The 12,705-nt window shown below is 36.6% G+C and overlaps 1 protein-coding gene across 6 annotated transcripts in view; it reads right to left on the bottom strand.

Moving 5' to 3' along the window:
* The window catches only part of Tp53bp1 (tumor protein p53 binding protein 1), a 95,980-nt gene that overhangs the window by 66,250 nt on the left and 17,025 nt on the right, over positions 1 to 12,705 (bottom strand). For all 6 annotated transcript variants that reach the window (XM_048793260.1, XM_048793259.1, XM_048793262.1 and 3 more), the window contains exons 2-5: positions 12,137 to 12,326; positions 11,369 to 11,553; positions 11,106 to 11,196; positions 10,743 to 10,827 (exon numbers count right to left, since the gene is read on the bottom strand). In XM_048793260.1, coding sequence (XP_048649217.1) covers positions 10,743 to 10,827; positions 11,106 to 11,196; positions 11,369 to 11,553; positions 12,137 to 12,143 — 368 coding nt within the window. In that variant the 5' untranslated portion in view covers positions 12,144 to 12,326. The remainder of the gene's footprint in view (positions 1 to 10,742; positions 10,828 to 11,105; positions 11,197 to 11,368; positions 11,554 to 12,136; positions 12,327 to 12,705) is intronic.

The raw sequence follows: 12,705 nt of genomic DNA, 5'->3' as shown, positions 1-12,705 counted from the left end.
AAAAAGGGTAGGGATGCAGTTCAGTAATTAAGAGTGTTCCATGGGTTCAATCCCCAGTATTGCAAAAATAATTTTTTTCAAAATTTAAGAACAGCCAGGTACAGTGATAAAGTCTGTAATCCCAGTGATTTGGGAGCTTAGGCAGGAGGATGGACAATTCAAAGCAACTTAGCAAGACCCCAAGCAACTCAGCAAAACCCTGTCTCTAAATAAAATATTAAAAGAACTGGCAATGTTGCTCAGTGGTTAAGTATCCCTGGGTTCAATCCCCAGTACCAAAAAATAATAAAACATTTAAAAATAAAGGGATCCTTTCTGGAGAACAACTTGGAAATATGTTCATAGCAGTAATTTAATTTCAAACATTTCAATTTTAAGAAATAATTTGAAATGTGGAAAGATCCTTATGTAAACTTACTTCTAAAAGTTTACTGTTATTAGGAAACAACCTGTTAAGTTTAGCATTAGCAAAATGACTAAATAATTCCATAATCTATAAAATGAAATATTGGGCCAACATTAACAATGTTTGAAACAATCAAATGCAATGTGTGAAACAAGACTGGATACAGGGTCCAAAAGAATAAATAAAATAAAGTTAAAACTTAATTGCTCATACTAAAATGGGTTGGCACAAATATATGCCTAGCATTTATAAAAATTAACTTGTTGAACTGTAAATGGCTTTTTTTGCAAAGGAAAAAAAATAGATACTGAAAAAGATTATTGTTCTTAGTTATTAGTCATTTGTAACCTTGCTTAAGTATTTCTTAGTTCAACATAGATATTTTCTTTCTCCTTACCATGTTTTTTAAAAAACAGTCTATTTCTTGACTTTGAACTTAAAACTTTAATCATAACTTCTCATATATACATCATTCAGTGTATCTTAAGTTGGTAGCTGAGGGTATTTGGCATCAATATTTGCAATAATACAAGGAAAAGGATAAACAATTCTTTGTTTACCAAGGGGTGGAGTGATGTGGATTTATCTGTTTTCTGTTCTGTGAGTCTAGACCGTCAAACCATTTTATCAACTAAACTTAGAAAATCTGAAATCATCTTATAACTTAAGACTCTGATCTCTGAAATCATAATATCTGTTTCCTTTCTGTATAGATATTGTTAACATTACTCTCTGACTATAAAATGTTCTCAGTGGAAATTTAAGCTTGATTAATGTTATTTCAGCAGTTACTTAATTACTTCTGCCACTGTAAATGATACTAATGCCAGCAGAACTTCCAGATCTTTCAGACTGTAGATAAATTAGTTTGTCATAGTAAAACTTTGTCATTTCTACAAATTAGTTTGTCATAGTAAAACTTTGTCATTTCTACAAGCCTTTTATGACAAACCAGGAATTAATTCTATAAATAAAAACTATCAATCCTGAGTAATACTGGTGTAATTATTTGCGGCTGCCGTGCTAATTCTAAATATGAAAATTTAAAAATCTATGCCTACCAAAGGTATCTTTTGGAGTTTTTTGGGAGAAGGAAAACTGGAAAATTAAATTTCAATTTTGCTGGAAGACTCTTACTTCTTCAGTTTTTTTTTTTACTCTTCAGTCTTCAGTTTTTCTAGAAATTTCTTTATTCAAAGTTCAAAAGTTCACTGGAATATTCCTTTTGGACAAAAACTCTTCATTCCCAGTCTTACTGTATTGGAAATTTATACCGAGCTGCTGTTTAAAACTTACCATGGGGTTTTTCTATTTCATACTTAGCTTTATGGCTACTGAACTTCCTTTATTCTTTCAGGTGGGCTTCAAATTTGCTCTAATGTGAAATTAAATTTCACTAATGTGAAATTACCTGTAAGTATTCTGGAAAGTAAGCAGGTTATTTAAAATGCTATAACAGTCTTGCAGGATTAAACAATATTTTAATTGATTGTTATCACTTGGGTGTTAACAATCCCCCATGTACAACCAATATGAAGGAATAATGCCACATTTTTTCCACTGTACTAAGAAGATAAAACAAATGGTAAACATTGATCAAGGTATTCTGTATTGTCAGGGCATGCATATTCTAAAGAATTAAGTACTAATTCAACAACACTGGCTTCTTCACCTCTGTCAATTGTATGAAACCCTACTCATTTTCCCTAATACTGTAATGTTCATACTTGTACAATCTTCTCTGTCATGACTTTAAGTATTACTTTTCATTAAGTTAAACTTTTGAAATAGGGCTGAGTTGTAGCTCAGTGGTAAAATGCTTGCCTAGCACATTAATTAATACCATTACCTGATATTAGTTCATAAAGCTTCTTATGACAAAACAAAATGTTTTAATTCTAAAAACAAACACAATATGGTAGAGGGTTGGGGCTGTAGGCTCAGTGACAGAGCACTTGCCTAGCACACGTAAGGCATTAGATTCAATCATTAGCGCCACATAAAAATAAACAAAATAAAGGCATGCTGTCCATCTACAATAACAAATATATATATATATGGGCCAGGCATGGTGACACATGCCTGTAATCCCAGTGGCTCAGGAGGCTGAGATAGAAGGATCTCAAGTTCAAAGCCAGCCTCAGCAATTGTAAGGCGCTAAGCAACTCACTGAGACCCTGTCTCTAAATAAAATACAAAATAGGACTGGGGATGTGGCTCAGTAGTTAAGTGCCCCCAGTTCAATCCCTGGAACCAAACAAACAACAACAACAACAAAAAAAACAATATGGGAGACATCTTTGACACAATTGGGAAAATATGAATATGAACTATATTATTTGATAATATGTAGTTATTATTTTCTAAGGTATAATAATAACACTATGATCATATCATATAAGATATTTATTCTTAGGGGACAAATGTTAAAGTATTCAAACCATTCAGTATTTCATAAAAGTACACACACACGAACATACACAGAACAGATGCATATTCTTTAATCTCTTCTGTAAGTTAAACTTTTGAAATAGGGCTGAGTTGTAGCTCAGTGGTAAAATGCTTGCCTAGCACATGTGAAACACTGGAGTCAATCCTCAGCCACCACATAAAAATAAAAAAATAAATAAAAGAAAGGCATGCTGTCCATCTACAACTATAAAAAATAAATAAATGAAGGTATTGTGTCAATCTATAACTAAAAAAAAAATTTTTTTTTAAACTTTTAAAGTAAGAACTCAGGAAAAATGTTACATACAAACTTACTTTCCATGTGATGTCAACTATGTAAATTAAATGCACAAAAAAAGAACAAATATGCCAAAATGTTTACAGCAATTAGCCTCTGGGTGGCAGGATTAGAGATGACATTTTTTGCTTCCTTACAACTTTCTACATGTAGTAATTCATACAAAGAGCATTCAACCTAACTTTAACATAAAAGAGGAGAAAACAGACTTGCAGAGTTGGGGGCCATGATCCAAGGAAGAGAAAAAGGACTAAGCAAACATGTTCACAAAAACAGCCAGGCATTGTAGCGCATGTTTGTGATCCCAAAACTAGGGAGGCTGAGGCAGGAGGATCACAAGTTCCAAGCCAGCCTCAGCAACTTAGTGAGGCCCTAAGCAACAGGGAGACCCGGTCTCAAAACTGGGGGAAAAAAAGGTGGGGAACGGGGATGTGTCAGTGGTAAAGTACACTTTCAATCCATAGCACCAAAAATTAATTAATTAATTAATTAAAATAAAATAAAACATAACATTACCCATACAACTGGGAGGACCAAATTCATGATCTTGCAAAATATGGGGAAAGTCCCAGAGCAAATGTGACAAAAGGTACCAGAGAAGCAATTAAAAAGACAGCACAAAACCACTTATCTGATTCTTCTCAGTCTCTTGGTTCTTCCTCATGTCCCTGACCTCGAAATGCTGTTGGGCTCAGTGAGTCCCTAGACCTCTTCTTTAGCTATATTCGCCCCCTTATCCAGACTCCTGGTTTTGATATGCTTAAGACTCTGCAATGTGAGGGCTGGGGTTGTAGCTCAGCAGTAGAGCGCTTGCCTAGCACGTTCGAGGCCCTGGGTTCAATCCTCAACACCACATAAAAATAAGTAAATAAAATAAAGGTTTTTTTTGTTTGTTTTTAAAGACTCTGCAATGTGAAATTCCAGCCTAGACCTTTCCCCTGAGCTTCAGACTTGTACAGGCAGGTGGATGCTCAAAAGATAGCTCAATTTTAACCTGTCTAAAACTGAACTATTCCTCCTGCATTCCTCCATCTCAATTAATAGCCACACTATTCTTCTTGCTTGAACCAAAACCCTAGAATTATTGTTACCTCCTTCCTATCTTTATACTCCAAATCTGATCCATCTTTAAATCCTATTTTCAAATCTCAGAATCTCACTATTCTTCATTCTCTTCTACCCTAAACCAGCCATTGTTATATTTTACCTAAGTTATTTCAGTAGTTTCCTAAAATAATTTCTGGAGTGTCTTTATGGCTCTGCCCTTGTCTCCCCTTTATTCTACCCAGTCATTGTGGCACATATCTGTAATTCCAGCAACTCAGAAGGCTGAGGCAGAAGGACTGAAAATTCAAAGACAGCCACATCATCTCAGTGAGATCCTGAGCAACTTAGCAAGATCTTTTCTCAAAATTAAACATAAAATGGATTGGGAATATAAATCAGTGGTAGAGTACCCCTAGATTCAATCTCCACATCCTGCCCCAAAAATCTAAGATCAGGCATTCCTCTGCTCAAAACACTTAAATGCCTTTCTATCTCACCAAAAATAAAAGCCAAATTGCTCATGTTAACCCATAAAGCTTACATAAACTGGTCCTCCTTTTTTTTCTCTTTAAAAAAAAAACTCTTCTCCTATTTCTGTTAGTCTGATCCACGCCTATCATATTAACCTCCTAGCAATTTCTCAAATACTCCAGTCATGTCCATACTTTGCAAGTGCCATTCTCTATGTATGGACAGTACTTAACTTAGGTAACAGCAGAGATCACTTATTCACTTTAGATTTTCAATCAAATGTCTCATCAGAGAAGCATTCCCTATTCACCCAGTATAAACTTGTAACTCCTTAATCCTTCCTATTCCCTTACCTTTTACTTTTCTCTTCAGACCTTATCAATATCAAATGGTCTCTCTCTCTCTCTCTCTCTCCCTCTCTCTCTCTATATATATATACACACACACATATATATTTATTTATTTACTTACTTAATCTTCATATATTACTACATTCCATACAAGAATGTAAGCCACATTAAGATCTAGGGTTTTGCCATGCGTGGTGGCGCACACCTGTAATCCCAGCAGCACGGGAGGCTAAGACAGGAGGATCGCAAATTCAGAGCCAGCCTCAGCAAAAGTGAGGCACTAAATAACTCAGTGAGACCTTGTCTCTAAATAAATACAAAATAGGGCTGAGGACATGCTCAGTGGTCGAGTGCCCCTGAGTTCAATGCCTAGTACCATCCCCCCAAAAAAGATCTAGGGTTTTAATTTCTTCTGATCCTTTTGTATCCCTAAAACCCAAGAACATTTGGCATGTAGGAAATACTCAATTAAAATATTTATAAAATAATTAAGTAAATAGAAGAGGGTTAAAATAAATCAGAGTATAGACAAAAAATAGTACTGAGGTTAAACTTTTCTTCACTGTCTAAAAATAATGTAAAAAGAAAATAAAATTTAATTACTTAGAAATATAAAAGGAGCCAGAAGAACTAAAATAATTATTATCAAAAATTGGGAGAGGGGCTGTGGATGTGGCTCAAGCGGTAACACGCTCGCCTGGCATGCGCGGGGCGCTGGTTCGATCCTCAGCACCACATAAAAATAAAATAAAGATGCTGTGTCCACCGAAAACTGAAAAATAAAATAAATATTAAAAAATCCTCTCTATCTCTCTCTCTCTTTAAAAAAAAAAAAATTGGGAGGGAAAAAAATGGGGGGGGGGTTACTGATGAGTTAAACTCCCATCTCTTATTATCAGAATTCAGTTGTTCTAATCTGATAAAATAAGAGATGACAGTACAATATTATTACTTTATACAGAAAAAAACATTTATAGTTTTACAACAGTATTAGATCTAGGAAGACAATCTCTCAGAGTAGCAAAAAATGAAGTGTGGCCTTTGTAAAAGAGAACCTAGGACAGGGAAGAACTGTTTTTCACTTTTAGGCTTTTGGGGATTGGGGGAGGCACTAGAGATTGAACCCAGGGGTGCTTTGCCACTGATATAGTCCTTTTAACTTTTTTTTATTTTTGAGAATGGATCTCACTAAGTTGCTGAGGCTGGCTTCAAACTTGCAATCCTCTTGCCTCTGCTAGAGGAGCTGGGATTATAGGCATATGCCACTACATCCAGTTTATAAACTTAAAAAAATAAAATAAGTATTTATATTATCCTATTCAAAAATATTTAGCAACTAGGAACAATGATGCATGCCTATAATCCCAGCTACTCAAGAGGCTGAGACAGGAAGATCACAAGTAAGCGATCACAAGTAAGCTAGTCTCAGCAACTTAGCAAGATCCTGTTCTCCAAAAAAAATTGATTTAAAAGGGCTAGAAATGTAGCTCAGTGTTAACAGTTCCCATGTTCAACCCCCAGTATCACAAAATAAATAAATAAATACACACATACATTTAACATAGCTCATCAAAATTAAAAACTTGCTGTGAAAAACTTTGTGAACAGGATGAAAAGATACAGAGTAGGAGAAAAAACTAGCAAATCACATATTCTACAGAGGACTAGTACCTAGAATACATAAAGAACTCTCCAAACACAACTGTGAAAAATAATCCAATTAGAAAATGGGCAAAAGATATGAACAGGCATCCCTGAAGAGATCGACAGACAGTAAATAAAAACCTGATAAAATATTCAATATCATTTGCCACAGGGAAACACAAATTAAAGCCGCAATGAGATATTATTGTACGCTTATCACAGGGGCCAAAATAAAAATTAGTGAAGAGGTTGGGGATATAGCCCAGTGGTAGAGGACATGCTTAGCATGGTTAAAGGTCTGCGTTCAATCACCAGCACTCCTCCACCAAAAAAAAAAAAAAACACAAAATGCTAGCAAGGATAATGAGAAATTGGATCACTCATATATTGCTGGTGGGACTATAAAACAATACAAAAACTCTTGAAAATAGTCTAGTATTTTCTTAAAGACGCAATTACCATACAACAAAGCAATTGAAAACCTGGGCATTATCCCAAAGAAATGAAAAATTAAGTTCATATAAAACCTATACACAAATGTTTATAGTAATTTTATCACAATAATCAAAAGCTGAAAACAATCCAGATGTACTTCAATAAATAAAAGGTTAAACAAATAGTGGTATATCCATACCACTGCTCAGCAATAAGAAATAAACTACTGATATCGGCAAAACTTGGGTGGATCTCCCAGGAGTTATGCTGTTGGGGGAAAAAAAAGCCAATCCCAAAAAGTTATGTATGTATCTAACATTCTGAAATGATAAAATTTTATAAATGCAGAATGAATTAGTGGTTGCCAAGGGTTTAAGTGAAGAGAGAGATAGGTTTGTCTATGAGGGCAACACTAGATATTCGTGTATTGGAAACTGTTCACTATCTTAACTGTAGTGGTAGATACATTACTACACAGAAAATTAAACAGTGTAAAACTCAATATACACACCTGTACACAAATACAAATAAAACAAGAAATCTGAATAAATTCTGTAGATTTTATCAATGTTGAAAAAATGGTTGTGATACTGTATTATAGTTTTGTAAAATGTTAGCATTGGGGGAAACTGGGCAAGGTATATACAGGATCTCCCTGTATTGTTTCTTATAATAGCATATCAATCTAAAATTATCTTAATTTTAAAAATGTTTGATGGGCAAGCGTGGTAACATTTACCTGTGTTCCCAGCAACTTGGGGATCTGAGGTAGGAGGATGGTAAGTTTAAAGCCAGTCTGGGCAATTTGAGATGATCCTATCTCAAAAAATATAAAGGGCTGGGCTGGGGTTGTGGCTCAGGGGTAGAGTGCTCGCCCAGCATACATGAAACACTGGATTCGATCCTTAGCACTACATAAAATAAAAAATAAAGATGTTGTGTCTACCTAAAACTAAAAAATAAATATTTTTTAAAAAATTAAAGAATAAAGGGCTGGGGATATAGCTCAGTGGTAGAGTGCCCATAGGTTCAATCCCTAGTACTACAAAAAAAAAAAAAAAACAGTTTAATGGGAAAATAAAAATATCTATATTTCTTCTGTATTATATTTTAGGACACTCCCTGTTTAGGTATGTCAGGCTATATCACTAGGACATTAGATAAGGTAAGATAAATTTTTTGGAATTTTATGACAGAGAAAGTTTCCCAAAGTAGACTTTCTTCCCAAAATATCTGCTTTAATAAATAAAGATAAATTCATCATTAATACATGATTTAAAGAACTTTCAATCTTTTGGAATCAACCTCAAACTCCTTTCAGCTTCATAGCCTCTGCAATTGTAGTTCATGTCTGGAAAGCTCCTGCTCTCACACTGCATGCTTTTCCTTAGCCCTTCAACTATTCCCAGCAAATTCATGTTTACTGTTTAGATTGCATTCCCCAAAAAAGGTGTTCCCTTATTCCCCATATTAGGTTTTTTTTCCTCTTCACAATGGTTACAATCGTAAATGAAGAGCTACTTACATAATGACTTGTCTAAATCTGTCTCCCCTATTAAATTATAAGATCTCTGAAAACAAAACCCCTTTAAAGTACATGCCACAGTGCCAGCACATTATTATTGAATATAGTAATACAATCTTTTTAATAGAGAAACAATAACACATTGATGCAGAAAAGAAATTGTAGTAGTATGGAACTTCTCAAACAATACCTCTTCCTTCAAAATGTAGGTAGCATGTTTCCGGTCCCCCCTTTTCATGACTAAGGGTGTTTAGCCTTAAAAATAAGCCTAGAATATACTCCTAAAGAAATACTATAAACTTAAATGCCTAGAAAGCAAAGCAAGGTAATAAAGATGAGTAAAGCAGGTGAGTATAGAAACAAAAGCACAAGCACTATGATAAATGACAAAGAAACACCTATCCTCAGTGTCCAACTTCAATACTGACTTGTAGGACTACGGAAAACCACTGCACTCTCACGCTTCATCTAGGGGAGGTTAGCTACTAGTCACAGTTCCAACCAATTGTTGCCAATAAAGACCAGTAAAGCCAGAAACCAGAAATCCAGGTTTTACAACAAATTTCCCCATTTTTAAATTTTGCCAATTAATTCAAACATATTTTACCATGTGTGGGTCTAATAAAAACCATGAGCCCACAAGTTTGCAGACTTTTCTAAAGCATTCATTTCTACTTGCTATGGAAGAAATTTATGTGCAAATACAAAGTATAAAATATACCAGAAAAAAATGCACTTTTTTTTAAGATAAAACAAGTCTTGAGGCTGGGGTTGTGCCCAGCAAATGTGAGGCACTGGATTTGATCCTCAGCACCATATAAAAAAATAAATAAATAAGTGAATGAAACAAATAAAAGTTATTTTTAAAAAATTAAAACAAGTCTTCAATCATCTCAAGCCGATACTTTACTCTTACTATGTCCTGTTTCTACCCTGACACCTCAAGATTCCTAGAGTTGTCTGGGCTCTTCTTCAACCTTAAGAGAATTGGGACAGAAGACTAAGAAGCACTGAACAGTTAAAAAGGAAAAAGCATTTGAATCAAAAGGAACAGATTCAAAGCCTAGCTCTGTCACCTGCTATCAATGTATTCTAAAGAAAGTTATTTAACTTCTTCACCCATCAGTTTCTCCTAGTATATAATGGAAGAAATACAATGCCTTTATTGTACAATTGTTTTGTGGATAGAATTTAAATGAAATTATAAGGTGCTTAGCCATAAAAACACAGCTAAGCCTAGAATGTATTCCTAAAGAGATACTATAAACTTAAATGCCTAGAAAACAAAGCAAGATAATAAAGAGGAGTAAAGCAGGTGAATATAGAAACAAAAGCACTTGCCTAACACATGTGAGGCACTGGAAATTATCCTTAGCACTATATTAAAAAAAATTAAACAAAGTTATTAAAAAAAATTAGTCTTCTGCCCCAATTCTCTTAAGGTCAAAGAAGAGCAGACAATTCTAGGAGTCAAACATACAACATAGGGCCTAATGCAAAGGATGAACTCAAAAACTGGACACAGTAAATGAATACTGTTTATGGTACAATTTAAACATTTTGGACTAAAACTGGTGAGGTACTTTGGGTTGGTAAATAGAAAGCGCGCCTAACAGGTTTTTGTTCTTGTTTTTGTTTGTACCAGGGACTGAACATAGAGGCACTTAACTACTGAGCCACATCCCTAGCCTTTTTATATTTGATTTAGAGACAGGGTCTCATTGAGTTACTGAGGCTGGCTTTGAACTTGCAATCCTCCTGCCTCAGTCTCCCAAGATGCTGGGATTATAGGCAGGCACCACCATGCCCAGCACCTAATAGTTTTGATAACATGCCTAAATATTTTCTTCTAAGAAGTTATATCTTTATTAAGAGAAATGCTTATTCTGTTTCACAGGCATAAGATAGAATACTTACAATTTGAATATTCAGCTATAAAAAATTTACCTTTGCAAAAGAGATTCCCAACATCAGTACTATCTATACCATCCTCAAAACCCATTCCCTAATTCACAAAAAGATTGATTGATTTATCCTTGGGATGAGGCAACAGGTGCTCATAAGAGTTGATATCTCTTGATAAATTTAAATAAACTCCTTCAAACATTAATATACCTGCTTGTCCTGTTTGGCTGAGGTAACTGTTCAATGACTTGACTGATGGAGCCACATGTATCCAAATGAGAAGAATCCACAGGGACTGAAAAATAATAATAATAATAATAGTAATAATAATGGGATATTAGCACAAAAGGCATTTACCAACAAACTTTCATACAAATTCAGAAATTCAGACAATACCAATCTAGTCAGCCACATCTGAACATCATGAATCTTTGAATGCTAACTATGCACCAGATACTGCACTAGACTTCCTTACATACATTCATCACAACCATATAATGTTTAATCCACTCTGCTCCAACAACACCTTAAAAAAAAAAATGCAAAAGGGACTGATAGCTTTAAGCACCTCACCTGCAGCCTTGTCTTTCAAATGTTCACTGAACCCACTATTACTGTTTTCTTGTTCTTCTCCAGCAGCTTGTTCAGGATTGGACACAACATCCTAGGAAATATACATATATAATTTCCCCAATATATTCTAACAGTCCAAAATGATTTCATTTTCCCAACCAACTTTATCCAAAAGATAGTGATCTTCTAAATACTTATGTATGCTGGTTGGGCTGAATTGGGGGAAAAACTGCTCCATCGTTTTCAAACAAGATATCACTCACCAACACAGGGTTCTCTTTGTGCGTCTGTAGATTCGGAAGGTGTCGAGACAGCACACTGAAGTGAGAACAAGAATCATCTTCTAGAACCTGACTTTCAGGCTGAGAATCTTCAATTATCAGGCAAGGGGTATCTTGCTGAGAAAAATCTGAATCCAACTGACTTCCAGTAGGGTCCATCTGCTCCCCTGGAATGGAATAACAAAAGATCGGTTCTCTGTAACCTACAAGCGCCTTCCTCACGGAATTTAAGCCTAAATAATGGGGCGGAAGTACCAGGGCTGGGAAGGGGACCAGTCCAGGGCTCCTTCGATTAGAACACGATATTTGCAATCGCTGCAAGCACTTTCCTACTATACCTCTTAAGCTCCCGTTTCCTCGCTATTTACAATAAGCCTACCTATCCTTCCCTCCCTCTTCTTTTTCATCACCTACCCACAGAAACCCTTTCCCCTCCTTCCTAACCTCTACTCTCCCCGCCCCTTTTTCCATCCCCCCACAACTCTCCCTACGTCCTTCGGCCGCCTCTACTGCCCCAAAATGCTGCTTTGTAACCTCTGTTCGCTGGAACCCCCACAGCCCTTCACGCTTCCTCAAGACCACTCAGCCTTCCTAGCTCCTGCTTCCCCACCCCCTCCTTAGGGTACTCCAACCCCTTCCCCGTCACCGCCGCCATGCTTGCCACCCCGCCCCCTCCGGTCAGCCATCCCTTCAGACCCGAAACCCAAGCTTTCAGAGCCATGTGAGCCCCCACTTTTCTCCAAGCAGTACCAGGCATCCCGGCGGGAGGTCCCTCGCGCTCGAGCTAGAGGTCTCTGCACGTTCCCCAGGTCCCTCCAGCTCTATCCCCAGGTCGCCACTGTCGCCACCGCCGCCACCGGCCGCGAACTCCCCCTTTTCCCGTCGCGTCACGCAGAATCGGATCGCCCATTCGCTGTTTTTGCTCGCCACTCAAGAAAGCCTGTGAATGATAGGTGGCTGAGGCGGAATGCCCCGCCCCAACGTAAGAAAAAGGAACACGGCGGCGCGTTTCCATGGCAGCTTGGACGTTGCAGGCCCTCCCCTTAGTACAGCCAGAGAATGACAGTATCCTTGAACCGAAGGGACCTTGAGAGGGCATGAAATCTATTTCCCTGTCTCCAAGACGATTGTATTTTCCACTACTCAGACCCTTGAGAATCTCCACCTGCTTTCTATCGTTCATGTACCTTAAAGCCCCTTCCCTCTATTCCATGGAAAAAAAGAGTTTCCCGGCTTTCTAATAATAAAAGGGCAAAGAGGAGGATTGAGGGTAGCTAGTACCTCAGAGCTGATGAGAAGGAAGGATCTTTGGGATTTAC

This window comes from Marmota marmota, unplaced genomic scaffold (genome assembly GCF_001458135.2).
Source record: "Marmota marmota marmota unplaced genomic scaffold, marMar, whole genome shotgun sequence".
NCBI lineage: Eukaryota > Metazoa > Chordata > Mammalia > Rodentia > Sciuridae > Marmota > Marmota marmota.
Note: the sequence above shows the minus strand (reverse complement) of the source record. Positions and strands in the feature narration are given on the sequence as shown.